General features: G+C 48.2%; 1 protein-coding gene across 5 annotated transcripts in view; it reads left to right on the top strand.

Moving 5' to 3' along the window:
• Positions 1 to 27,817, top strand: part of ankfn1b (ankyrin repeat and fibronectin type III domain containing 1b) — a 128,118-nt gene that overhangs the window by 50,306 nt on the left and 49,995 nt on the right. For 4 of the 5 annotated variants that reach the window (XM_086140686.1, XM_086140687.1, XM_086140688.1 and 1 more), the window contains one exon: positions 26,486 to 26,526. In XM_086140686.1, coding sequence (XP_085996812.1) covers positions 26,486 to 26,526 — 41 coding nt within the window. Of the gene's footprint in view, positions 1 to 22,075; positions 22,139 to 26,485; positions 26,527 to 27,817 lie in introns of those variants that run through there. The other variant, XM_086140689.1, reaches the window with a different exon arrangement.

The following is a 27,817-nucleotide window of genomic DNA, read 5'->3' as shown; positions in this document are numbered from 1 at the left end:
CACATGCATTAATGTATTGTTTGTGCTTTGTGTGTCTGGATGACATTTGAATGAGAGGGTGAATGTGTGTATGTTTACATGCGAATGACAAGATGAGTTGTATAATTTCTGTATAAGTGAATGAAAAGGTGAATGGCTTTGTGTGTCTATATGACATCTGAATGACAGGGTGAATGTGTGTGTGTGTGTGTGTGTGACCTGTGGGTGTATGTCTGTGTAAGTGAATGATACTCAATACTTTGTCATATATAATCCATATCCGTCGCCTCGTAATCGCCTCGGGTTCTGTCGGTGTGTACCGCGTTCTGATTGGCCTATCAGCCGCGCATCGGCGTTGCAAAGGTCACTTTACTGCAAATCATGATGTTTGCCCCGGAAGAGCGGAGGGGAGCGTGGCCGAGTCGCCTTCTCGTAAAAGTCAGTCGCTTCCTCGTAGCGACTTAATGACAATGGCACAGGATGCCGAGGCAAAAGGAACAAACGGAATACAAGATGATTCTTTAGCCCCTGCGCTCTAATTGGCCGGCTGGCTGCAGAAAGACAACACTGTCTCTTTTTTAATGCGGGGAGGGTCAAAGGTCACTGTATTGCATTTGTAAGGTCACTGCTCCAGGTCACGCTCGGCTCTGGGCTTTCCTGCAGCAGACAGCTGGGTCATGCCACCTACATAGAGTCCAATTATCCCTGCCAGCTAATAAGTGCTCAGGCAGATCTGACACACACACATGGACTCCAACACACACACACACACACAGGTGAACAAAATGAGCAATGGTGCAATGGATACCCCTGTGTGTATGTGTGTGCTGGTATTAAGCTCATAGAATTTATTCTTAAAGGGCTATAAGAAGAATAATTTCAAACTGCTATTTAGATGAGAAGAAAACACTATATTTTCCACGATGTCGTCCAGGAGAACGTGGAGACGCCGCACCTTTTTTAGCGCTAACCGCCACCGCGAGGGCCAGGACGTGAACCCCGACGCGGATCTCCCAGCGTCACCGCGATTGACTCGGATTAACTCCCCGTAATTAGAGGTCGCCCGGGTCGGATCGGCGCCATCAGAACCCGCGTCCCCTCGTCTTCGCCTCATTTCACCTCCTCCCGTCGCTCGGGAAACATTTATCTTAACGCTCATTTTCGGCCCAAGCCGGCGGAGACACGTGCACGAGCACGAGAGCGGCCGAAAGAGTGGGGGGGGGGATATTTTGAGGTGTATCCTGACTGTCTGACCCTGGCTAATGCCCCTTCCAGTGAGGTGGAATGGCACATAAGCTCCCATTAATACAGGAATGAGTTGAATTTAGCTCTGTCTGCCTGCACGGCCGGTCTGGCCGGGCCCCCCTCCGCCCCGCCGGCTTTCCATGAAGTGTGGGGCGCAACACTTACTGAAAAGCTGTGTGCCGCGCTCCGGTATGCCACACCCTCCCGACACCCCCCCCGGCGCTCCCCTTTGTTCTCTAACTATAGCCGCGGCGGTGCCAAGGCCCCCCGACTTAAATATTCCACCATAAAACAAGTGATAATGAACATGAAAAGCGGCCAGCGTCGGTAGTTTGACGGAGCGGGCCGAGCGCTCGCTCTTTCTCGGTCGGGTGCGTTAAAGGTGATGCGACGCAGGTGCGGACGGGGAACAAAAAAAAAAAAAAAAAAAACACGCCGTTAAAAGCGGTGATTGTAGAATCCCCCCCCCAAAAAAAAGAGCGCGGGAGTGGAAAATGATTGATCCGTTTTAAGGGTCCTATAAATCCGGCAGCTGATGCTGGTATAAATGGGGGCACGCATGTCTTTCCTACCTGGCAACCCGTCCGAGCATCACAACAGAGATATTTTTACCGTCCGCCGCCGCCGCCGCCGCCGTGAGACCTTGACAAACCCTTCACGGGTCGGAGGGGGGCGTCGGCATACGTCGTATAAGACTTTTCCCTCCGCGCTTTACAGCCGAGGCGGCGCTCCGGTTGGACAAGATGAATGCGGCGACTCATGAATGTAACTATTATTGTCTGTGCTTTAGTGTACGGCTTGAGTACAGCTATTGATGAGTGGCGGGGGCTTTTAAAGTAAACTGTATGCCACTAAATGAGGAGTGTCTCAAGCCGGGGAGGCTCCATGTAAAGGTTGCCTGTCTCCGGAGCTCCCCAGAGTGCCCGAGCGGCCAGGCACCTTTGACCAGATTAGGCCCCCTCAGGCCTTCACACACACACACACACACACACGTTTGTGGGCCCCTGGATCTCCCTGGAGTGTGATGAGCCCCCTCCCGGAGCTGGATCTCCACCGCTCCGCACAGACGTGGCCGAAAGCCAGGGGACGCCACCGTCGGGATCGGGGGGTTGAGGGCGCGCGCGCGTGTGTGTGCGCGCGTCGCCGCGCATGCGAGTGTGTGTGGCGGCGGCGGCGGCGGCGGCGGCGGCGGCGGTGGTGGGGTTCTATCCCCAGACACAAGTTGCTCAGTTTTTTGGAAAGTCTCCGGCCCACCCAGGAGGAAAGAGTAGGAGGAGGCGGCGGCGGTGGGGGAGGGGACGGAGGCCTCGGGGAACAAAGCCTTATTTCAAACTTGCCGAAAACAGGGGTCTTTATGCTGTGATGCCGGGGCCCCCTCCTATGTAGGGAGATGTTATCGCAAAGATGCAATATCCACCTCGGCGTAGGGCCGGCGGGGGGCGCGCGGGGTCGGGGGAGGGGCCGGGAGGGGGGGCAGCATAGGCCTCCAGTGTTACACTAAGTATCCCGGGGCACTGACCTCACTAATGAAGTCTCCCTTGGCTGCCGCTACCCACTACTGTACCCTCCTTTGTCTTTCACACGGGGATCTCTCGCTCTATTTGTCTGTCTGCCGCGGCTGAGCCGGCCTGGCTGGCTGCTAAGAACAGCTACCGCCGTCGTGTATATTCCCCCCCCCCCCCCCCCCCCCCGAACGGTTTGTTTACACGACTTATTGTCTTCCGCGTCATTAATGATCCGGTCCGGACGATTAGCCGTCTCTTTTCAAGCGCCGTGACTTCCTTTTCGCTCTCTCTCTCTCCATGTATATACGCTGCTCAAAAAAATAAAGGGAACACTTGAACAACACAATGTAACTCCAAGTCAATCACACTTGTGTGAAATCATAGTGTCCACTCAGGAAGCAACACAGATTCATTTGGACTTGTTTTAAGGACATTACATCAAAGTTGGATCAGCCTGGAGTTTGTTTTTACACTTTAATTTGGAGTGTGATTCCTAATCCAGACCTCCATGGGTTGATACAATTGATTTCCATTGATCATTTTTGTGTGATTTTGTTGTCAGCACATTCAACTGTGTAAAGAGCAAAGTATTTCATAAGAATATTTCATTCATTGAGATCTAGGATGTGTTTTTTAAGTGTTCCTTTTATTTTTTTGAGCAGTGTATATGTATATGCGGCCTTGGGTTGCATTTGAAGCTCTTCGGGGGGAAAACCGCAAGCGGGCGAAGGGGAAATTTGATTTTGCAAGATGGGGATCGGGAGAAAAGCACAATTAAAGTGGACGCCCCGCATTCCTGTGTGGAGCCAGTGGCCTGGGGATAGGATTTGCTCCGTTTTCCTGACAGCTTTGGAAATCCAGCGACTCAGATCCGGCCTCGCGTCTTCTGTCCAGCCCGACGGAGGCGTCGAGTCGTCATTTTTTTTTTAAAAGAAAAAAATAACGCATCTATGACGATTTTTACATCCTCGCACTTCTAGGCCCGGCGAGGGAATCGTAACAGACTCGATAAATCGCTTTTTATACAGCCGCCGATGTGGACGGGAGGAAAAGGAGCGCCTCCCCGCCATTGTAAAATTCCCAGAGAGAGCGAGAAGCGGGGGGGTAGTTGTTGGTGGCGGCGGCGGCGGCGGCGGAGTCAAAGTGGAAAGTTTGCTTTAGCACCCACTGGGCTCGAAGATGAAAGGGCTTTGGGATGACACGGGTCTCCGGGGTGAGACGGGGAGGGCGGCGGGGAAAAGGGTGTGTGAGGCTTATATCTCTTTATCCCGTCTGGCGGGCGGCGGCGGCGGCGTTTGACCCACATCAGCTGTCCGCTTTTCTCCGGCTGCCAGTCGCCGGCGCGCTCCAAAGATGGCCTGTCTGCTGATGGATTACCTGGGCGAAAAGCGCCCCCTCACCTGGGCGCCCCGCGGGTTATAAAAAGATGAAGGGGCGTAACGGCGGGCGGGGCGGCGGCCCTGCCGCACGGGGTGTTTATGGGGGCTCGCCAGGATTAGTCGGCGGCCGGCGGTTATTGATTCAATTCGAAATGCTTTTTTATCGGCGAGCACATGCTAGGTTTCTCTCTGAAGGCGATATGCCTTTTGGTGGCGGGGGAGATGCTCCGGATGCCTGCGCCGCAGCCCACGCTGGGATCGGGGGGGGGCTTTGGCCCGTCGGCCGCGGGTTTTAGCGTACTTCTAGCAAGCGTCTACCATTTGCACATTCGGAGATCCGCGATTAATAAATATTCAGTTGGGTTCGGCGATCAAACAAGTGAGGTAGGGTTGGAAAAGTGAAAATGCATCGTGGTTGACACCCAAAGAGTCCTCAGGGCACGGGTTAATTAGATCAACAAATGCTGATGGATGATGAAAGAGTGATTCAGCTCTTTTCTGCACCCCCCCCCCTCACCGCCAGCACCCCCCCCCCCCCCCCCCCGGGGTGTTTATTCTGAGATGGTCATTGATGGAGAGCTGCTCCGTCTCTCCACGGCGGCCAGCTCCAAATCATGCGCGGACAGATGGAGGGGCCAGCAACTCAAATAGCGATGGGATGGGTGGAGGGTGGAGGGTGGAGGGGACCAAGGCCAGCATCCCATGTTTGATGTCTCTCCCTGGGGCCTCATGCGCTCTGTCACCCCCCCGCCACCACCCCTCCACCCCGCTGACAGATGGAACCCCGAGACACTAATCCAGCGGGGGGACAATGGCACAGAAGTAGCAAACAGAAGGAGGGACGAGTGTGAAAGACGGGGCGGGAGTCGGAGGAGGCGCGAACAGGTGACCACTAGAGGCCGACAGACTGCCGTGAACCACCGTCGGCCCTCGCGGATCAGATATGAAAAAAGTGCACGTGACGGCGGGATATAAAAAAATCAAGCCGGGACTTGCTGATATTCGGCTCATGGCGTCCCGTTTTGAAGAAGGCTGAACATGCTGGTCGTCCGGCGCAGATGTAGCACGTATCCCGAGACCGGGTTTTGGACTCGGCTGGTGGTGACGAGATCTCTGAGGAGAGGAACCGGACATCACGAGGTCCATCTGTTCCTTGAATTGGTTTCTGGATCCGTTTAGCTTTGGTTGTTAGCGCCGGGTTAGCGTTAGGGTTAAGGGTCAGGCTAATCCACGCCATTGAGTACGACGGGGCAGAAGGTATAGCGTTCAGCTGCACGTATACCTTCCCGACAAGGAGTGTTTTCGTCGTTGCTCCGTGTTCTTCGCCGTGTCTGCATGGGGTTCCTCGGGGTTCTCCGGGTTCCTCCCACCGCCCAGAACCAAGCGGGAGGGCTCATTGAAGTTCACCGAGAGGTCGAATAGTTCTATGCCTCTCTATCTTATTTTGTAACGCCTGCAGATCTCCTGCTGTCGTACAGGTTCCCGGCCAACCTGTCACAGTGTTGGCTTTCGGTCCACGTCAGACTAGACGCGTCAAAGTCGAGGCCCGCGGGCCAAATATGGCCCGCCACGTCATTTTATGTGGACGGCGAAGGCCCAATACATGTTTGTGCTTCAAGGAGAAAAAAAACGCAATGTCTTTTGTTACGAGGCAGCGTCGGTTGTCAAAGAGTCCAATCTACATTGGCATTTTGACACCAAACACGGAGGTAAGTATGCTAAAGGTAGCGTTCCAGAAAAACAACGAATTGTCCAAGAATGAAAAGCCAAATCAGGATGGTAGCAGAACATGTTCACAAAAACACTGCGGCGGTGAAAGCTTTGGAACAGAGCAACTAGTAAACATCATTTTTTTACATCTATGCAAATGCGTATGGATGGCTGGAATGCAAAAAAGCACTGTTTTCAGGAAATGAAAAATACTATAACTTTATTCTAGTATGGTCTTTATTAAAGATATTCAAGAATATTCTATTGTTCACAGACTATATTTCTGTTATAATTAAAAAATGCATAGCATGTATTTTTACCACAGCCAATGCAGATAAGGGTTTTTTTTCCAAAGTTTTTCGGCTTCATTGAGCACACAGGAGTTTTGTCACGTGACATTTATGTCAAAATAAAGGGCGGGATTATCTTGCAGATAGACTGAAAATGAGGAGCCATCCCATTTCTCACCATTATATGCAAAAAAACCCAAAATCGAAAAATTTGCACATAGGAGGTTTTGCATTCCAGCCAACGATATGTAACATTTTGGACTTTACGGTTTAGGATTTAAATGTTCATCTCTGCAGCAGCTGAGCTGTGAGGGATCACCGCACGTACGCCGAGCGCCCACCGGAAGAACGCTCTGTGATTTCACCCGGGAGTTTTGGATTCCTGCTTCTAAAACCCTCCGTGATCCCCCGGGTTTTCCTTCGCTGTCCCACGATTCCCTTTTGAGCCGAGGACCGTCCCGTCCAGATCATATGGACATTCGCTTTCGAGTGGCCCTCGTCGCCGAAGAAGGGCGATGTGACATTTTTATTTGCATAGTCGCCGAGTCAACGCGCGGTGATTTAACACCGCCGCCATCTGACGTCGGTGTCCAGTTTTAATAAGTCATCCAATCCAAATACCAAAGGTCCTGATATAAACATCCCTGTTTTTTTTCTCTTTCGAACGAACCCTTAAATGTTTCGTCCCCTTCGGAACAGGGTCGAGCGTTCACACACGGAAACCGATACCGGGCGATTTGAAATGTTCGACTGTCATCGGAATCGGTCGCCGGAAAAAAACGCGACGCCGGAACGCTCTGGGCTCATTTGCATGAATCCCTTTCCTAAAACGCGTGGAAGGGAGCTCGCGGCTGAAATCCTCGGCCGGTGCGAGGGCTCCTCGAGGGCCGAGGAGCAGGTCAGGTTCAGCTTTCCTGGCCTTCGCGGCGTGGAGACACTCCGAACTCTGCTCGGGAATCCACAGGACCAATTTGCGTGTGTGTGTGTCCGGTGGCGCCGTCTCCCGACGTTTGTTTCCTTTATCTTTCCTCTGAGGTGTGTGTGTGTGTGTGTGTGTGTGTGTGTGTGATTTGCTCTCTCTCTTTGCCGCACACTCTCTCTTTCGCCGTCTTTCCATTTTACCAGGCCCTTCTTTCCACCCTCGGCTCGAACCTTGTCTAGCCCATAAACATTCTTCGTTTTGGGAGTCACCGACTAGACATGAATTACAGAGCCTGCATCCTATGTAATGGAAAGACATTCCTTTCCTTCTCTTATAGTCTCGCAATGTCTTCGTTCGCCCGAGCTTTACGTGGCAGCGTGCAAACACACACACATACACATGATTTGCAGCGCTCTAGCGGAAACAAAGAAAATAAACCAAAAATGATTCTTGTGTTTGTTTGCACATTTATGAGATCATTGTTTTCTTTTTTTCCTCGATACAATCAAACTCGGGCGGAGGGTCCCTGGTTGGATTCCCACCGACCGCGTGGGGTTCCTCAGGGTTCCTCAGGGTTCTCCGGGTTCCTCCTGCAGTCCAGACACATGCAGGAGGTTCAGAGACCCTGTATCACGGGTGCACACGCTCTATCAGCGTGCAAATGTACAAGTCAAAATGATCTACCTACTAAAAAAATGCAAAGCATATATTTATTTATAATCACACTGCTTCAAATTTTACAGGGAACACTAAAATATCAAATCCTAGATGTGAATGAATGAAGTATTTTCAGGAAATACTTTGTTGCTGACAACAAAATCCCACCAAAATTATCAATGGAAATGAAATGTATGAACCCATGGAGGTCTGGATTTGGAGTCAGACTCCACATGAAATCAGTGTTGCTTCCTAAGTGGACACTTTGATTTCACACAAGTGTGACTGACTTTCTGTTGAAGTGTTCCCTTGATTTTTTTGGAGCATTATATATTGAGAATTCTTTATATATATACAATATATGTTGGTGTAGCATGCATGAATGCTAACCGGGTAACTCGCTAGCTTGCTATTGCTTTGCAGCACTTAGCGAAAAGGTCAGAAAAGGTCAGCTGTCAGACTGGCAACCAGAATTTCATCCCGAGGACGGACGATAGGCTGACTTCTACTTTTTTAATACCACAGGATCTACCCCTACTCTGCCTTTGCGATTGACCGGTAGATGCAGACGTGTGAATGAGAGGGTGAACGGTCGTTCTTCTCTGTACAGAACAACCTCGGCTTCCGGGTTTAATTCGTTATTTGTCTCCGTTTTTAAACCCGATCAACGTTTCCCATTGAAATCTATGTAAACCCCATTAACCCGTTTTCCAGCTCTGGGATACACCGCGCTCCGTTCCGCTGAAACTTTTTTATTTGCGGCAAAAATACAGAAAGGAATTAAAGATAACCTTAAATCTAACAGCGTTTATGGTGTTCCTTCTCTCCTTGGCAGCACTCGTACTCTGCGTTTTTTTCCTAAATCAGCAAAAGTAAAGCACTCTTAACTTTTTTTTGGGGGGGAGCCAGAGTGAGGGCTAAGTCTTTGAAAAAGCAAAAAACGGAGATAATGATGAAAACAATGCCGAATAACACGCACACGACTGCCGCTAGCGTCAAAACCACAAGGCGGAACTTTGTCTGTGCACTGAGTTGCAGGTCGATTCAAAATTTGTCCGGATTCTACTGCATCTCCCGTACGTGGCTCCGGGATGAAGCGCAAAGACGAGGAAAGAATGATTAAACTATCAAACTATTTAAATGGATAGACGAGAGAAACCGTGGCGCGTCGGCTTCCTTTTCCGAGCAAAGGCGAGAAGCCGGAGCTCTCGGCCGATCCAGCGTCAGACGCGGACAGGTGTCGCGAAGAAAATCCCCGTCTCGTAAAAAAAAAAAAAAAAAAAAAAAAACGGTTCCCATCCCCGTGAAACCTCTGAGCTCAGCCACATTCTCACCGCCGCTCCGGTGATGATGTCAAAGAACGCTTTTCGTTCGCCTCACTCTTTCCTTTCTCAACCTCCCCCACCCCGTCTGAACCGACACGGCACCCACCAGGCAGGGGACCAGGCTGGGGATTCTGAGGTGGCGCCCAGACTGGGATTATTTACAAGGGCTTTAGCGCTGCAGAGACTGTGGTATTTCTTCCTTCCAGCGCCTCCGATTGGAAGGCGGCTTCGGGGAGGAAGAGCCGAGTCTCCCGGGGCTCGTCGCTCTTTCTCCTCGGACGAAGGAGAAATATTCGTATTTATTTGTTTGTTTAAAGTAAACCGCCGAGCGTCCGCCGTCCTCACCTCTCCGGCCTCGACGGCGAACCGAGACGCTCGCCAGGACACCCGAGCCGGCCGGCCGGGGGGGGGGAATCGCGCGGCCGAGATCCGGCATTGATGCGATGTTCCACATGCCGGGGATAACGAACCATTCACCGATACCCCGGCGCACACAAACACTGTAAATTAGAGGCCTGCCGGTGGCAAATGGGTCACGAAGGGAATGGCTTGGGGGGCGTCCAGGGGCGGAGGAGGAGAAGGTTGCCGGGATCGGGGTTGTTTCCGAGGGCGGCGTCAGCAGGGGTCGGGTTTACTGTCTTGGGTATCAGCATCCGGACGCCGCGGCCAAAGCGGCGCGAACTGGAGAAACGATTAGACGGGAGGGCGGAGGGGAAGGGAAGGGGGGAGCGCGGGAATCCCAGCCGGTCGGGGGGCGGCCGGCCGGCGTGGAGCCTCCGGGAGGCCTCCTGTCCGCCTCCGGGAGTCCAGGAAGGAACCTGTTACTGACTCCTGCTTGTAAACAAACCAAATACCGTGGGAAAGATTGAATGTGCGGCGGAGGATGCTGCCGTCTCCAAACCCCCCCCCCGACTTTTTCCTCTTGTGTCAGCGAGAAATCAAACACCGCCCCTCCCCCGACCCCAACCCCTTCCATTCCCGATGTCCTGAACTCGTGAACTTTCCGAAAACCATGTGCGGTTTTTATTTATTCGCCACGTGAACGATCCAGGTGAACTCGATTTTTTTTTTTCAGGCACCGATGGCATTATTGCGTGTGAATCGGTAATTGGTCTTCGCAGGTTTCAGGACGAGCCGGATCATTTTGGGGCGTTGGGACGGAGATAGATATAGATAGAGATCGGGAGATTACCCTTTTAATCGGCCGGTCTCCATGGCGACTAAGAGCGGTTGGACAGTTTTAACCTCCGCATTTTTTCGGAGATACCATTAGAAGTCAGTCCAGGGCTCGCCGAAAGCTTCTCCGGGTGTTCCCTCCGGCTCTGGAACCCCTCAGGCCTCCCTCCTTCCCAGAGGGCTCGGCATTTCAGCGCCGTCACTTCTCAAAGATTTTTAAATACGCACTTTTCGTAGCGGAGGATCCAGAAATGACGAGGCGAAGGAGCCGGCCCCCGAGACGCCTGCGAGCCGTCGGCATACACATCGAACCGGCCACAAAAATGAGCTTCTGGCCAGTGCCGGCCGCCCCTCTGGCTTTATACAAATATACCCTCACTGACACACACACCAGTGGAAAAGTGTGACTGGAGACGGCTGAGGAGCTGAGAAGAAGAAAGACGGGAGAATTCAGGCGTAGTGGGCAGGAGCACGGGCTTGTTTTCTTTTTTTTTTTAAATTGATTCGTATTTCTTCAAGGTGGACCTCCAGCTCCAGAGGAACAAAAAAAAAAAAAAAAAAGCAGAAGACAAAAAGAAAGATGACAATTTAATAAGTGGAAGTAATTATATATCTACATATATATATATATATATATATATATATATATATATGCATGAATGTATGTGTATACTGCTGAGGTGCAGCCAGGGGAGGCAGGAGAGGCTGTGCCTCACTTGTCAATCTTGGAGAAAAAAAAAAAGTAAAACTAAAAGAATTGAATGGTTCTATTTATCCGTGATTTGCACTATCAAGGTATTTTTCATTTCACTCGACCATTTTTGGATAGTTTTTTGTTCAAAATGGCTGGATTTTCACAATTATTGTTCAAATACTGAGAAGATACCTGCGGTGAGGCGGCGGACTATCAAGCCTCAACGTAAATTGCACAAAAATGGCTGACAGCTGGCATGCTCTGCATTTAAGACCGTACGCTGTCTCTCTTTATGTCGCTATTATAATATTTAAACACTTTTGGTACATAAACTACATTTCCAATTTGTCAGCAACTGTATGTGTGTTACTTGCTTCTTGTGCTGAGCGATCGTAAAACATCTGCGAAGAGCCACTAAGTGAGGCACGCAGTCCCCCTGCCTCATGATAGGGGGTGCTCGTGATTCCAGGGATTCTTCTCGCGACTCCTCGGCTGCAGAATACAGCAACAGCAAGCTAGAGTTAGCAAATACATTAAATGTGCTTTTTTGTGTGCTACAGTTTGCATGTGTGAAGAAAGCTCATATGAGATTTTAAATAACCTGATAAGTGCTGCCAATGAAATGGTGAATAAGTTACTTCGTAGCGATACGTCCCTGCTGTATCCATATATCCTAAAGCCTATCTCTGCTGGCCTCTCATTCACACACCCGGGAAATCGTCCAGTCGTCGTACTTCACGGTTTCAGACCTCCAGAACATGATTTAATTCATTTTAATTGAATTACAGCCGAATCCGGTTTATATCTGAGCCGCATGACCGGAATCCACGGTCATCCATTCACCTTACATGCACATGTTTGTCTTCTGAATAGTAAAAAGCGTGTTATATTACTCACGTGCCAAGATGAACAAGCTCCCGTGGTGGCTTCACACACACACACACACACACCTTCCCCACCTCGGAGTTATTACATGATTGCACGCAAAAACAACACCTCCCTCTTCGAGCTAATGTATTCAAATTACTGGCAATCACGGCTTATTACCATTTTGTGGGGGAAGTGGGGCTCATTTGCAGTATTTGTTCAGAGAATATCTCATGGCAGGGAAAAGTGGGAAAAGCCTGCGCGTCCTGCTGCGCGAGCTGTGAAAGAGCACGAGAACTGTGGCATAAATATCAATGCCTCATTTCCCCCCTCGCCTAAAGACATGAGCGGGGAAAACGCAAATTCTGGGACCGACGTTGAAAGCACAAATTCAGAACCCCTGCGCTCGACCGGCGAATTTCCGGATTTTGGATGAGCGCATGTAGAAAATCATTCCTTCATCGTCCATGTTGGTTTCGAATGTGATATGATATCGGTCGATTCATACTGGGGGGGCCTTCTGTGTGCAGTTTGTCTCCATGTGACATGTGAATGACGGGGTAAATGGTTGCATGTCTTAAAAATTGTCATATTGTCATAGGACTTCCATAAAACCAGTGGCGGGCCGTGCTTTTCACACCCAGGCCTTCAGTAGTGCGCCATTCATCCCCTTAATAACTGTTATATGGCTATAAAACTGTCAGTCTGTTTAAGATTTCCCCATTTTTCTTCACCTTTTGGTTGTGGAGCTGTGTTTCCCTGCGCACTTGCTCACTAAGTTCTAGATCCACTCTGGTTTCCCCCCAGGACAGTTGTGCACAAACTATAATTGCGTTCATGCAGATCGCTACAGATGCAGCCCGCTCGCTCTGGCTCGTAGGCTCTCTGACGATCCAGTCCAAAGGCGTGAGACACACCGACGTTAGCGTAGCCTTCTAGAAGGCCTTGGTGTCACAACTCAAAATCTGATTGGTTGAAGTAACAGTTTAATCGACATATATTTTTCACCAGAGCGCCTGTGAATTGGATTCTGCTGGCCTCCAGGCAGATTTCTTTGACGTTGACCCCGCCCGGCAACAAATAACAGCTGAAATTTGATTGGTTGAGTGCTCTTTGGTCAATGAAAATACATGTCTGGAAGCAGCACAGTCAGGGAAAAAGCTATGAAAGGAAGCGGACAGACAATGTGGAATTATTTAATCAGATTTGAGATTCAAAATATAATCAAGATCCACTTTTTATTAAAATCTGTCAGATTTTTTTTTAAGGCCAGCAGGGAAGGCTCTGCAGGCCCTGACAGCCCACCACTGCATGAAACCAAATTTAAGAGGGTGAATGGTTGCATGTCTCTATGTGGGAGAAAAGAAGAGACATTTAATTTTCATTGTACATCCATACAGTGAAATTTAAGAGGGTGAATAGTTGCATATCTTTAGAAGACGTGTGAATGAGAGGGTGAATGGTTGCACATCTTTAAAAAGAGGGTGAATGGCTGTGTCTATTTCTGTCCTCTCCGGGGGGAACCCCGCCTCTCACCATGTAAGACAATCTGTCTATGAAAGACTTTTCCTGCGGCGGCAGTTTTCACCGAGAGATGTCCATGTTTCCATTCTGCAGCCGTCCCATCACGCGTGTCACAGAACACACTCCTCCCTGTGCAGCGCCGCCGCGACTCGCCGCCACAATAACAACCCGTAACACTGGGTTTTCTTTCTCGTGCCGGCGGCGGGCGACTGTTTAACGTTCGATCGGATTCGTCCTGACAAGCGCTTTCCCACGGGCCGGGCCTCGGCCCTTTCGGGTCGGCGGCGCCGCTGTGAAAGGGGGCTTTGGGCACTGAATGAGCCGCCTATGCGTGGGATCGGGGTTGGCAAATGAGCTCGTCGGGGGTGGCCTTCGCCCGTGCCACCGGCTCACAAGAAGGTTCAGTTCTTGATGTCAACAAACACCGCGGCGTCAACTTTTGTGTCAAATTGCTTTGGCACCACGCGCATTCCCGACATACACGTAATCAGCCATTTTTCGACTCGCTCGGAGGCTTTCCATCGGCGTCGATGATATCGGCGGCGTCGGGCGGTAGAGACGAAGTTTCGGTAAGAGGCTCCGATAACGCGACGGCGACGGACAGAATCTTCTAACGTGAAGTATGAAAAGCTGGCTGTGTGGCGCCGGTCCCCCCTTTTCGGGCGTGATCGAGTCGCCGGCGGTATATTTAGGCGTACGGTTTGGGACAGGAAGAGGGGAAGCGCTGAGGTTATTTGATTGCTTCATTACGGTCATATATACGGCCCAATATTTATGTATACTTTGTTATGTATGTCATTACATGTACACCAGTGAGTGTTTGTTTGTTTGTGTGCATGTGCTTGTGTGTGTGCGACCGAGTAAAGAGGGCTCAGTGTTTGGACCACCCTGCGAGCTGGGCTGAGTGACAGCATGGGCCTCAGGACTCTTGCAGCACACACACACTCACACACACACACACACACACTCGCAGTACTCACGCATGTCTGCTAGCTTTTTTACTTTATTAATGTCTCATGACCAAATACATATCATGCTCCAAAGCAAACACGCCGTATTAAAATTGAATAAATCATTTTTTCGGGGATGAAGCATCGATCGCCATGACAACACCATACCACCCAGTAGTATCACGGGCGACCGTACCTGTAGCCATCTGATTTAATAAGACAAGAAAAACATTTGGAGGTGCTTCAGAAACAATATTTTCTCTCGCCCGTTCAGCGGCGATGACATAAATCTAAATTGAAATGAATTGTAGCTCATTTAAAAAAGAATTAAAAAAAAAAAAATTAATTTCCCTCCAGTCACCAGTTGTTTTCCTCCGGGGTTTTTTGACCATTCGCCTGCAAATGAATGAGCGGCGCGGGTCCAGCCGCTCGCCACAATGAAGTGCTATCCTCGCGGGCGCTGTGTGCTTAGGACCCGAGTCAGAAATTCAAACAGGTCGGCCCGTAATGATGTCATTCACATGGCCGGTTTGTTTTTTTTCTCATTAACGTTTCTCATTTGTCGTCGGACCCGACCCGGTTTCTGCGGACGCTAACGTACGCGTGTTGACTTTTCTATACCCGCGAGGACATTGTATGGACTTATTTCACTTATTTATTTTGTGGAAAACCTATACAAATACAAATACACTGCCACATTTTTATTAGGAAGAAAAAAAAATGTTGGTTTTGCATGTGTGTGTGTATGTTTGTATGTGTGTGTGTGAAATAGCCAAGTGGTTTTTCCTACTTATCTAAACCTATAGCAGCCCACACACATGCTTGTTTTCCAGCCCGAGCCAAGTCTGGTGAAGAAAAAAAAAAAAAAAAAAAAAGATAAATAAATAAATAACTTTAAAAAAAAAAAAAAAAATCTTTTTGCAATTCAAATTAACCTTAAAGTCACAACTCATATAATCAAGGACGGACGTGTGTTTTTTTTTTTTTTTTTTCATCAGCACTGCATCTGGTGCGTAGCCTACGCTGGGATTTTCCAAATAGTTGCAGATATTTTCTCATTTTTTACAGCCTCATAATCTAGATCAGTGTTTCCCAACCTTTTTTGAGCCACGGCGCATATTTTACATTCGAAAAATCACACGGCACACCACCAAATAAATATGTCAAAAACATTTTTTAACGAATTAGAATGAACCCATAGTCTCAATTTACCTATTGTGAAAACTTATATATGTAATATCTGTAGATTCTAAGACAGTGGTTGGGAAACGCTGCTCTAGATATATAGCGACAAATAGCATTGCAAGAAAGAGAGCACGAGCGACAATATGTGACTTTTGCGATGGGTGGCCTACGGGAGCGGGTGGAGGGAACATCTAGATGTGGAGGTATGTCAAGGAACCAAGAGCATCGAGCCCTGGTAGATCTGGAAGGAGGAGGGCAGGAGACCATCAGGGATCCTCTATGATGATTTGCAGATGACACTGTGGTCTGTAGTGAGAGCAGGAGGAACATCTAGAGATCTAGAGGTATGGAGGTTCGCTGGAGAGAGACAGAAGACATGAACTCAAGTGGGACGGTGAGGCTACAGGGGGAGGAGATGGAGAAGGTGAAGGTGTTGAAGTACAGTCCAGAGCAACGGAGAGGGTGGAGAAGAACTGAGGTGAGAGCAGCCAAGACGGGATGAAGATGTGGAGTGAGGAGGATGGAGAAGATCAGGAAGGGGTCCATCAGAGGGACGGCACATGTTCTGGAGATGGTTTGAGGTTGGAGATCTGGGTAGAAGGGGGTGGAGATGGAGAAGGTGGAGGTGTTGAAGTATAGAGGGTCGACGGTCCAGAACGATGAAGAAGCTGGAGAAGAGACGTGTGGAGAAGATGGAGGTCTGGTGTCTGGCTTGGAGGACACTGAGGAGAAGATGTGGAGTGAGGATGATGGATGGAGAAGATCAGGAAGGAGTCCATCAGAGCACACGTTCTGGAGGCTGAGATGGTTCAGACATGGACCGGGGGGGAGGGATGGTGGAGATCTGGATGGAAGGATGGTGAGGAGATGCATGGCTGGAGGGGAAAAGGACAGGAAGTTGGGGAAGCAGCTGATTGGATGTAAAGAAGAAGAAGAAGAAGAAGAAGACAAAGAAGACGACGAAGAAGAAGAAGAAGACGAAGAAGAAGAAGAAGAAGAAGAAGAAGAAGAAGAAGAAGAAGAAGAAGAAGAAGAGGAAGAAGACGAAGAAGAAGACAAAGAAGATGAGGAAGAAGAAGACGAAGAAGACGAAGAAGAAGAAGCAGAAGAAGAAGAAGAAGAAGAAGAAGAAGAAGAAGAAGAAGAAGAAGAAGATCCCTTATCTCCTGCAACTCCAACACCTCAGCTGCCGTCACACATTGTCGTCACCGGCTCGGGTTTGCTGTCCTGAATTAGAAGAACGTGGCATGTAAACGTTCATCGCACCTTTTCCGCGTGGTTTTGTTGGCCGTAATCAACGATTCGCGAACGACGCGGTGACTCACGCGGCTCAAAGAAGCGGCAGAGATCTTCTGAATCATCGCAGGCGAAGGTTTATCTGATCATCCCACGGCCGGCCGGGAGGCGGGCGTGACACCGGGAGGCGGGAGGTATTCCCGCCCGTTAGTCATCCACGCCGCTGACGTCCGCAAAGAACCGTCGGAGTTGAAGGAGAAGCAGAAAAGCGCGGCATCGAAACACTGACTCATCGCACTTTCACATCTTCATCTGTAGAATTTTCCTTTTTCCCAGCGATGAACTAAGTGAACCGCCCGGTGGAATTACCCCGCCGTTTTTTTCTTTCTGGAACTCCTAACTTGACAGCTTTCTCTCGGTATCTCAGATGCGAATTTTTTGTAACCGTTTCGCCGTTATTGACGCATTCCGCCCCCGTGACTCGTTCGCTCGGCTCTCCCGGTCATCGGCGTCGTCGCCTCGGCGATATTCGCGGCTATTTATTTGGCCGTTTAGCTCGAATGTCAACAAAACGGCTCCAGAACCGCAAATTCTCCTCCGAGCGCAGCGGCGGACTACATCAGCATACAACAAGCCACGGTTTTCTTTGTTGGCCGTCCAAGCCGTTGGCTGAGCGATAGAGAAAACAGCCAACCCGTCTTTAACGGATCCCAGGCCCGCTTTCACAATGTGACTTTTTTATTATTACAACTCGCGTTTAGCATCAGAGTTGAGTTACTTCTCAATCCGCCGCTCTTCCAAGACCTAATGGGCAATTATCTGTGGAAGAGAAGTTAATGGGTGTCCCGTTTCACAAAGTCCCCTGTTATTCATGTCAATGAGCGCCATTGTGTGGAAACGTGGCAGGCCCGCGCTAACCACTCGACTTGTTTGGATTTTTTTTTTTTTTTTTTTTTTCTGTGGAATCCCACACCCATTGTAAGCCAGCGCTCGCCACAGAAACCAATGTGTGTGTGTGTGTGTGTGTATCTCTACACTAGAATGCGTTTCATGAGTGTCCAGTGTTAGATGTCAATGACCGTGCCGCGTATGTGTGTGTGTGCGCGCGTGTTAACGCCGGTGTGAATAGGCCAGTGTAACGCGTACAGAAATGCAGAGACATGATGAAAGTACACACTGACAGACTAATACGCACACGTCGGCCACCCGAGTTCGCGCAAACCCCGTATAAACACACATCCCGCCTCCCACATACACCACACACGCGCTCGCCACAGACACTTACACAAGCAGAGCCGTAGACCTACCACCACACATACACACACACACACACACAAGCGCATACATAGCATACGCAGGCATCCACACACACACAAAACCAGAGACCCACCACCAACATCAACACCCACAGGCCCAGGGCTTCGGTGACATCATGGCTTAGATGACAGCACGTCTTCCAGCTCCATTAGTCTGATTGTAGGTGGCTTCGCCGCAGTGATTTATGGCTGAATATCCATCTCGCTCTCTTTTTTTATTTTGCCGTGTTGATTTACGCGCCATGTTTGGTCCCCGGACCGCGAAAACTGGGAGGGGGGGAATCCTGCGCAAATAATGACATTGTAAAAGTGGAGATGGCGCTTTTTGATTTGTCGGCCTCGCGCGCGCTAACCCTCGCCGTCGGGCCCCGGATCGTAGCGGTCTCGGACGCGGTCGTCTGTTTTTGTTGTTTAATTTATTCACCTATTTGTTTTCTGTGACTCAGAAGTGTCTGTGCTTTTAAGAGCCTCTGTTAATTCCGTTTAAACGAACGCTGGAAAACGAATTAACTTCCAACGCGGCGAAATAAAAACAAAAGCGGCGAGCGTGAAGGCATCGTTGCGACGGCGCCGCCCGCGCAAACGACTTATGAAAACTCTGAGCAGAATAAGAAACACATCATTATTTTTGGACTGGTTTAATTCATCCCTGATTATTGTCTCAACGTTTGTCTGTTAAAGTTTGAGCGTCATCGCGCCAAGAAGAACATCTCTTAGCATTTTTCTTTTCGCATAAACCTTTTTTAATAATAACATAGCCAAAGGGAAGAATGGAAAGTGCTTATTTTTCGACATTTCTGGAGTTATTATTGGCTTAAATGTAGGTCATTAGCAAACGAGAGCGGGATAATCCTGGAAAAGGCAAAGCGGGAGGCGTTCTCCTTTTTCTTCCCGCGAAATCAGACGGATTATTGACCCGACGCACGAAAAGTGGAGTTTCTGCTCCTCTTCGAGGAGTCGCTTTGGCTATTGATGCTAACTGATAGCTCGATTATTAATTGATTTCCTCTTAAAATGAACAGCTCGGCGTTCGACTCGTCAGGTGAAAACAGCTCACTTGAATCCTCCCTCCTACTGCTAGATCAGCGTGTCTGGAAACTAAAAAGGAGTGACTTTTTTTGTTCATGGTTGGGCAATTTCCAAGGTGGTCAAGTTTTACGCCTGTAGGAAACTATTTGATCCACAGATATTGTGTTATATAAGTGAACGGCTCAGGGAGCAGCATGTTTTATCGCATTCATTCATTCATCATCTAGACCTTCTGTCTTGCACTCAACCGACAACCGACAACCGACCATCGACAACCATTCACCCTCTCGTTCACTTCATTACAATCAGATTTAAAAAGTAAACAGAGTAGTTGATTCACCCAAAGAGCCAGAAGAATCATGAGTGCCCCCGACCGGGAGGCAGGAGTACCGTGTGCCTCACTTAGTGGCTCTTCTAAGATGTTTTATGATCGCTCAGTTCAAGAAACCACTAACACACACACTGTTGTTGGTAAATTGGAAATTTAGTTCGTATAGAAAACGTGTGTAAACATTTTAATAGCAACATACAGAGACGGCGATACGGTCTTAGTGAACGGCATGCCATGATTGCGCAATCTACGTAGAGGCTCGACAGTCCACAGCCTCACCGCACGTCTCTTGTCAGTATTTGAACAGTAAATTTGAAACTCCAGTCATTTTGAATCAAAAACAATCTAAAACTGGTGAAGAATGAAAAATACCCGATAGGCAAAAATAGTGATAAGCAGAACCATTTTTTTTTTCTTTTCATTTGACATTTTTTTTCTTTCCAAGATCGGCAAGTGAGGCGCAGCTTCTCCTGCCTCCCCTGACTGCACGCCACTGTTCACGCCTCACATGGAGACATACAACCCTCAGGGTGGAAGCGCTAACCACCATGTTTGATTGGATTTATTGTTATCAATAGCATATCACGCATATATATATATATTTTTTTTTTTTTCTAAATATATTTTCGCCACAGCGATACTTCATTGTCTGTTTTTGTGAAACTCGGTGTTCCCAGCGTGTTTGGACTCCAGCTTGCCGTCACCTTCTTCACCAGGAAGCCTGCATGAGAAGGAAGCAGCAAAAGGCCACCAGCAACCCACTGGGAATCCTTCAAGGATGTCGCCGCGCTCGGGATTATGTGTGTGTGTGTGTGTGTGAGGGGGCATTTGCATGTATTTGGCTATATATGTAAGTGTGCAAGGGATATAAATAGCGCAGCCTCTTCTGAGTGACAGGTATGGAGACAACCTGCTGCTCGCTCTCAGCGATGCACGCTGGGCGTTTGAGCTTCATGCAGCTTCCGCCCGCAGTTTCAGGTGGATCGTATTGATGAGGAAAGAAAGCAAGAACGAGTAAAGGAACGACTACAATGACGAGAAAGGAGAATGTGAAGGAGCGTCCTGAGTAACGCTTCCCTAAATCGGCGCGTCTTCGAGGCCGATGATTGGCGCTCCACACCTCCATGCAGGACTTTTTTTTTCCTCACACATATTTGGATCCTCATAGGTGTCGCCCACGAGCGCCGTGGGCCGATAAGAACGACTCATCCTTGCAGAAACCGATCTAGAATGACACTCGCCTGAAAGGAAGGGATGTTTTTAGACGACACGATTTTGGTCCATTAGCCGATATCAAGTTGGTTCATTTTTCCACACCTCTTGCGCAATTTAGCCGACCCTCCTGCATTAAATATGTCGGGAATTCCATTGGTTTTTCTTTTTTGTTTCTTCTCCAAATCCAGAACAAACATCTTCTTGACTCCAAAAAAAAAATCAAATATTGACCTTACGCAAGCCCATACTTGTAAACAGGCACAAACCTGCAAATGGACACAGGAAACTATCTGTTTCGATAACGGTGGCGAAGCAGCACCGAGGAGCATCACGCCCTCGTAGATCTAGAAGAAGTCGGGTGTGAGCAGCAGGACTTTCTCTGATTGCAGTGGTGAAGGACAGGCTGAGATACAAGAGCCTCTTTGGACCATGTTTGCAGATGACACTCTGGTCTGTAGTGAGAGCAGGAGATGTATGCTCGTGAAGGTTAACCACTGAATGACATTAGACATGAGTGTGGAGGAGAGGAACCCAAATGTGACGGTGAGGCTACAGGGGGTGGAGATGGACAAGGTGGAGGTGTTGAGGTCCAGAGCAGCGGAGAGGGTGGAGAAGACCGAGGCGAGAGCAGCCATGGTGTCTGCTTTGGGGACACTGAGGAGAAGACAGGATGACGATGTGGAGTGAGGAGGATGGAGGGGATCTGAAAGGACTCCATCAGAGGGGCAGCACATGTTCTGGAGGCTGAGATGGTTTGGACATGGACAGAGGAGGGATGGTGGAGATCTGGGTGGAAGGATGCTGAGGTCGGAGGAGGTCTAGAGGAAGACCAGACAGGAGGTTCATGGATGGAGAGAGGGAGGGCCTCGAGAATAACGTAGCTGCAACTCCTTTCCCATTTATACGTAGAACAAAGATGAACGATCATCTCCAAACATCTACTGAACCATAGTCAGAGAACAATATTTGTCCTCAAAGTTCTTTAAGTTCCCTTTGGAGGTATTACTGCTAATCCTCTGATGTAAGTGCTTCACCCTTTGGTTCAGACCAGGGGAGCTCTGGGAGCTCTGGGAGCTCTGGGAGCGCTGGGAGCGCTGGATCTGCCGCTCTCCTCTGTCATCCGTCCATCTCGTGCATCTCCGCGACTCCTTCTTGGCTCCTCTTCCTCCCTCCCCCTGATTGTTCTCTCCAGGCTACCGTGGCTATAATGAGCATTTCCTTCCACCCCCCGCCAAGCCAGCTCTCCTCTCGGCCCCCCCAGTCCGCCCCTCCTCACCGTGTGCAGAATTGGAGAAGCTTATCTCCTAGCAACCGCAATTAAAGTACAACAAGTCAGCGGCGGTAGCAGCCGCCGCCGAGGCGAGCTTTGCGAAACCTTCGCGTGACCGCCGGCTTCAGACGCGGGGGAAAGAGGAAAGGAAGGAGTTTGATTTTTGGCGGGGGGTTGGAGGGGGAAGAGGAGGGGAAATAGTTCCAAGTTGCTCAGGTGAGCAGGATTTGGAGAAACCGGTGGTGGAACTTTTGAGTTTTCGGAGGCGGCGGCGGCGGCGGCGGGGAACGACCGGCAGCATCTCATCCCGGCTGCCTCCCTCGGATTCAACAGGTACGTGAGCGCGGTCGGGGATCCGCCGGGGCGAGGGGAGGCTTTCCGTTTGGCGGTTCGGCGGGGGGGATCTTCCCCCTCGATGGGAACACATGCAAACGCGGGGAAACAACAACAACCTGCGACGCTCGCTGTCATATCACAGATCCTATTTGGGTGATATCGTACATCTTATAAATATATTAGATTTATTTATTTTTCTACCGTCTGATTGCTGCGGGAATGCTATGTAAGAATAGCCGAGACGGGGTTCGCGTGTCTCGAGGGGAATATGGATGTCAGCGGTGTTCTGATGGAGTATTATGGGCTTTTTGGATGTTGTTTGGTCCAAAACATGCTATTAAAAAAAAAAAAAAAAAAAAGCATGGGCGGCCAGAGAATTGACATCAACTGTCATCCCCGAATGCAAATAATACACACACACACACACACACACCACTTTCTCCGCACAGACAAATGCTACCAAAGTCAAACACGCCCCCGGATGTTTTCACACTCGGGGTTCGTGCAAACACACAGCGACTTTGCCGAATCGGTCAATTAACCATCAGCATCACCTTGAACGCCTCTATTTGCATTTGTCTCACGGCGACTTGCAAAGGCGTCAGTTTGAACGGTTCTGTCTCCAAATGACGTGCGAATGAGAGCTGAAAGCGGTGGTTTCATCGCAAACGGCATCACTGGACGCAGCTTGAAATACCTGTCAGTCATGGATGTAGTTAGAGAGCTGCAGAACAAATAGATCCAGGCATGTTCTGCAGGAATAAAAGCTGGTACCGTATTTTGCAGACCACAGCGTTGTGAGGCGGATGATAGTCAGTTTCGTTGGACTTTATTTGTCTCGCTTTTTACCCGCGGACAGTTGATTCATTAATGTTGAATTCTTTGGCTGCATCTCCATCATCTACGGCGTGACTGATAGCATTGAGTTTGAATTCCGCTTTGTAAGCACGTCTCCTAACAGGTGCCATTTTTGAGGAGACCTCATGTACACAAATGTACAGTAATATTCCGTTGACGTACATACCGCTATTACAAAAAGTGGCAGAGGAAGTCCTAATAGAGCAGATACTTTAATAATCCCGAAGGAAATTAAGGTGTTTAGCAGCATACACACAATACACAATGCACAGATCAAACACATCTGCATACAGATAAACTAGTTACTTAGCAGAAAAAATATTTATAATGTAGATATGAAATATTAAAAAAATCTCTCTCTATATTTTTTTTTCTTTCATTTTTTTTTATACATTTTTTTTTTCATTTTTATTTTTTATTTTTTTAAATATTTTTTATCTACCCAAGTGGCACTAAAAAAATTTGACACGCAAAACACATTTTGTTTGGAGGTCAGTAAGCACAACATGGAATTCATACGTAAGGCGCATCGGATTATAAGGCACACCGACAATTTTTGAGAAAATGTATGGATTTTAAGTGCGCCTTTTAAAATTCGGTATTTGGATTTTTATTTATGCAACGTCGCGAGCGTCACTTGAGCCTCCAAAGATGCCTACCTGCAGGGCCTGACGGCCCCCCAGGCGGGGCTGTAGGGTGAAAGGTCAGCCACTCTGTTTGGCGTATCCTGTCCCCATCAGGAGGATGGGAACACACACACACACACACACATACACACACACACACACACACACACACACAGCCACTGACAAATGTCACTGCACACATAAAAGTACACACTCAAAACGCTAGAGTGGAGAAGTCGCCCACTGGTCAAAATGTCATTGCACCGCTCACATAAAAGCTCAAGCACACACACACACTCTTACACACACACACGTGCAAACAATAACACTCAAACAAAATTTTTCTCACATCTTGATGAGTTGGAAATTGAAAGAGGGGAAAACTGCGTTTACACACACCTGGAGTGCACGGGTGCAGGTGGAACCCATGCATGTTTACTATGAGAGGGTGAACGGTTGCGTAAATGACAGTACGTGAAATGAGCAGCAGATCGTGACGTGACATGAAAAACGCTTGCGTCTCGCTAAAGACGCGAGGAAGTTATGATAACGTACGCGAGAAGTTCGTCCCACCGCTTGGAAACCACCGTTCAGAGCGGCGATAGGCGCAGATGCTAACAGCCGCTACCTGCAGAGCCAGAGTGAGAGCGCAGGGTTTTCGAAAGGTGATTTTCCTGACAGTCAATTACTCAAATATAATTGGGGACCGGTTTCCGGTGGGGAAAGGACGGGCTGGTTAGAAGGCTGAGACATGCAATCCTGTGTTCCCCGGCCAAAAATAAATAAATGTAGCTCAATCCGCGTTAGCTGCCAGCTAAAGCGTTAGCTCTGCGGACGCAGCGGCTGAAAATGCGATGCGGCGAGAGGATCTCATTTCCGAATATCTCTGCGCTCCTTCCTACGGCGGGGTTGCGATAGTACGTTTGCACCTGCAGACTTGGAAATAGGTGTGTGTGTGTGCTGTGTTTGACTAACTGGGCGTCCCTGCCGGAGGGGTGTGTTCAAACGCCCCCCCGCTGAGACGAGCCGGCGCTATTCCTGCATCTGGACCTGCTAGATTAGCTGACAATGTCTGCAGGGAGTTTGCCTTTCACCCAGTGCTTCTCATTTGTTTTCTTTTACGCCCCCGCTAGGAAGAAGAAAACGTATCGCGCCCCCTCGCCAACACTCTCTGCCACAACTATAAATAATATCATTTATCTATAAAATTGTTCTATGTACACATCTGCACAACATTGTATCCTAGAAAGAAATATAGATCAACTTCCAACATTTATTAACATAACAGTGCACATAAAAATGGTTTACTGAAGTAGTTTTCATAAAGCGGGATGATTGTTGCCAATATTCCTTGTCATAGAGCTAGGAAAGAAAAACACACGCGTGTTCGCTGCCCAGTTTGGGATGGGTGCTGGATCAAAAAGAAATTGTCTCCAAAGAGTTTTGAGACAATCTGCTCCAAAAAGAAAGATTTATTTTACATATCTTCTTCCCCTAAAGCCTTTTCCCTTCAGGAGTCTCCATCTAACCCTCTTCTCTGTATCCTCCTATCTCACACACACCAACATCATATCCTCTCTCATGACACCCATAAATCTTCACCTCCACACATGTATTCTGTGTTGTTGCGACTAACTTTCATTCATCTACTTTACAGCACATACCTTCCCCTCTCTAGATTGTCCTCTACTTGTTTTCTACTCTCACTACGGATCACAATGTCATGTGCAAACATCATGGTCCATCGAGATTCCTGTGCAACCTCATCTGTCAGCTTGTCCGTCACCACGGCAAACAAGAAGGGGCTCAGAGCTGATTCCTGATGGAGTCCCACCTCCACCTTGAACCTCTCTGCTACCCCTACAGCACACCTCACCACTGTCTCACAGCGAGCATACATGTCCTGCACCACTGTCTCACAGCGAGCATACATGTCTTGCACCAGTCTAACTTCTTCGTACAATACCAGAGTTCCTCTCTTGGCACCCTGTCATATGCTATTTCTAGGTCTAGGATTTATTTTACATATAACACAAAAAACATAAAAAAAAAAAAAAAAACAGATTCTTCCTCAGATGCTTATCGAAGAAGTTTACACATAAGCATCTGTTGCCTATATTCGGCACGTTTTCGCTGAAAAAACTCCAATGGTGGAATACTGGTGTAATGTCTTTAGGTGACGCCTTAATTTATTTGGCTTCATGTCGTCCCCTGGCAACATTTTAGACACAGCGGTCTTTCCTCATGACCCACCGTGGTCACAGTGAATCCAAGCACACCATACGTGTCATCAGATTTCCTCGTCTTAGCTTTCAGGCAACTTTGGTTTGTCTCATTATCTCTGTTTCAACAAGCAAACACGTGCTCATGATAAATAAAGCCGAATACAGTTGGATTGGATCCTGGGAGGAGGTAAGCAAGCAGTCGTGAAATGTTCAACATGGTTCTGGGTGTTGGTCTTCATGCTAGCTGCAGTCTGTAGCTCATTTCTAGGGGGTGGCTTTGACTCCAGCGGGCATTTCATGGCTGGCTTGATTCCCGGCTCCGACTCCTGTCTGCAAGCGTGGTTGTCCCCAGTCGCCCCCCGTTCGCCGCCTCGGCTGCGCGAGCGCCTGGAACATAACAACCGCCATCCCCGTCTGTCCCCAGCCTCTGTTGATGCAACCCTTTTCTTTTTACCATTTGGACAGAAAAGGCTTGTTTTGTGGCGCGTTGCAAAACCAAATTGCCGTTCACGAGGCTGACGGCGCCATTCCAGAAATGATTCTAAGTGATTTGATGACATTACAGAGAAAATGTACCAAAGTAAAGCCGCTTTTTGGGGATCCAGTGGTCATGTTTGTTTTCTTTTTCTCTGCAGAGTCTGGGTTCTGCCGACCGGAAGGAGCACCAGCATAAAAAGTAAGTACCGTCCACACAGACTTCCATCCCTGTTACTGGAATTCTGGACTATTGAGCGCACCTGAATATAAGCCGCACCGGCTAAAAATAAACAAAAAAATAATAGGTGTACATATAAAGGCTGAACTTGTCAGGTGTCCACATTGTAACATGAGATATTTACACAGAAACATTTCTTTCAACTTTTAATTAAATTCCAACCAGTAACATCCAACAGTGCCTTTAACACGGCTGATTAAAAAGATTAATAATAATAAGAGCAAAATGAACAATAAATAACACCAGGAAAAGTCCATTCATCCATTCATTTTTCGTCCTCGCTTTGTCCTACTCCGGTCGATCGCTATCTCGGTCTTCCTCCTGCGCACCAAAACAATAAGTCGTCTTCTCCAGTGTCGGAATTGAGCGGCCTCAGAATTTCACGGTCATTTCATCGGTCCGATGTGACGAGGATAAATGTTTTGGCGGCGTGAAGCTCGATACACCCAAAAAAAACATGAATCAGCCACATCATTGTTGAAGCCGCCGTGTTCAAAACGTTCAAAAAGTAGCATCTCATAATTTTTATTGTCATACCCGCACACCTTTTGCAGCCCAACAGTCGAAATTAGTACCCAGGTTCGGTTTCAAGCCATAAAATAAACAAACAAATAAACACATACATAGAAGAGCATAAATCAAAAAACAAAAAAACAAAACAAAGGGCAAATGTAAACATCTAAATGAGTTAGAGGGACAACTTAGTAAAGGCTGAAGTTAGCCTTGTTAGCACTAAATGTACATGTGAAAGCAAGGAGGTAGTTCGTATTATTATTGCTCCTATGAAAAGAAATACTTTTGTGTTTAAAGTGTATGTAGTGCTGTATATGTATATATGTATGCATATGTATATGTGTTTATATATGTATATACATGTATTTGTATATGTATATATGTATGTATATGTATGCATATCTGTATATATACGTATATACATGTATTTGTATATGTATATATGTATGTATATGTATATGTATATGTATATGTATATGTATATGTATATGTATATGTATATGTATGCTGCTATGAGCAGTTTTCGAAGTAGCATGGGTGGGTGTGGCTATTTTCATCGTCTCCCGGTCGGGAAAAGTATGACATGGTATCAAATTATCATAAAGTGCTGCTTAAGAAAATTAAACAACCATGCGAATTAGAGCGGCTTATCGTCCAGAAATGACATTAGTCACTTTGACCCTGACCTCTGCTGGACATGAGCCACTTGCAACTTTTCAACTGAACGAACTCTGGAATT

This window comes from Fistularia commersonii, chromosome 33 (genome assembly GCF_037954325.1).
Source record: "Fistularia commersonii isolate RoL2024-O1a breed Wild chromosome 33, RoL_Fcom_v1.0, whole genome shotgun sequence".
Lineage (NCBI taxonomy): Eukaryota > Metazoa > Chordata > Actinopteri > Syngnathiformes > Fistulariidae > Fistularia > Fistularia commersonii.
The sequence above is the reverse complement of the archived record's forward strand: the minus strand, read 5'-3'. Positions and strand labels throughout refer to the sequence as shown.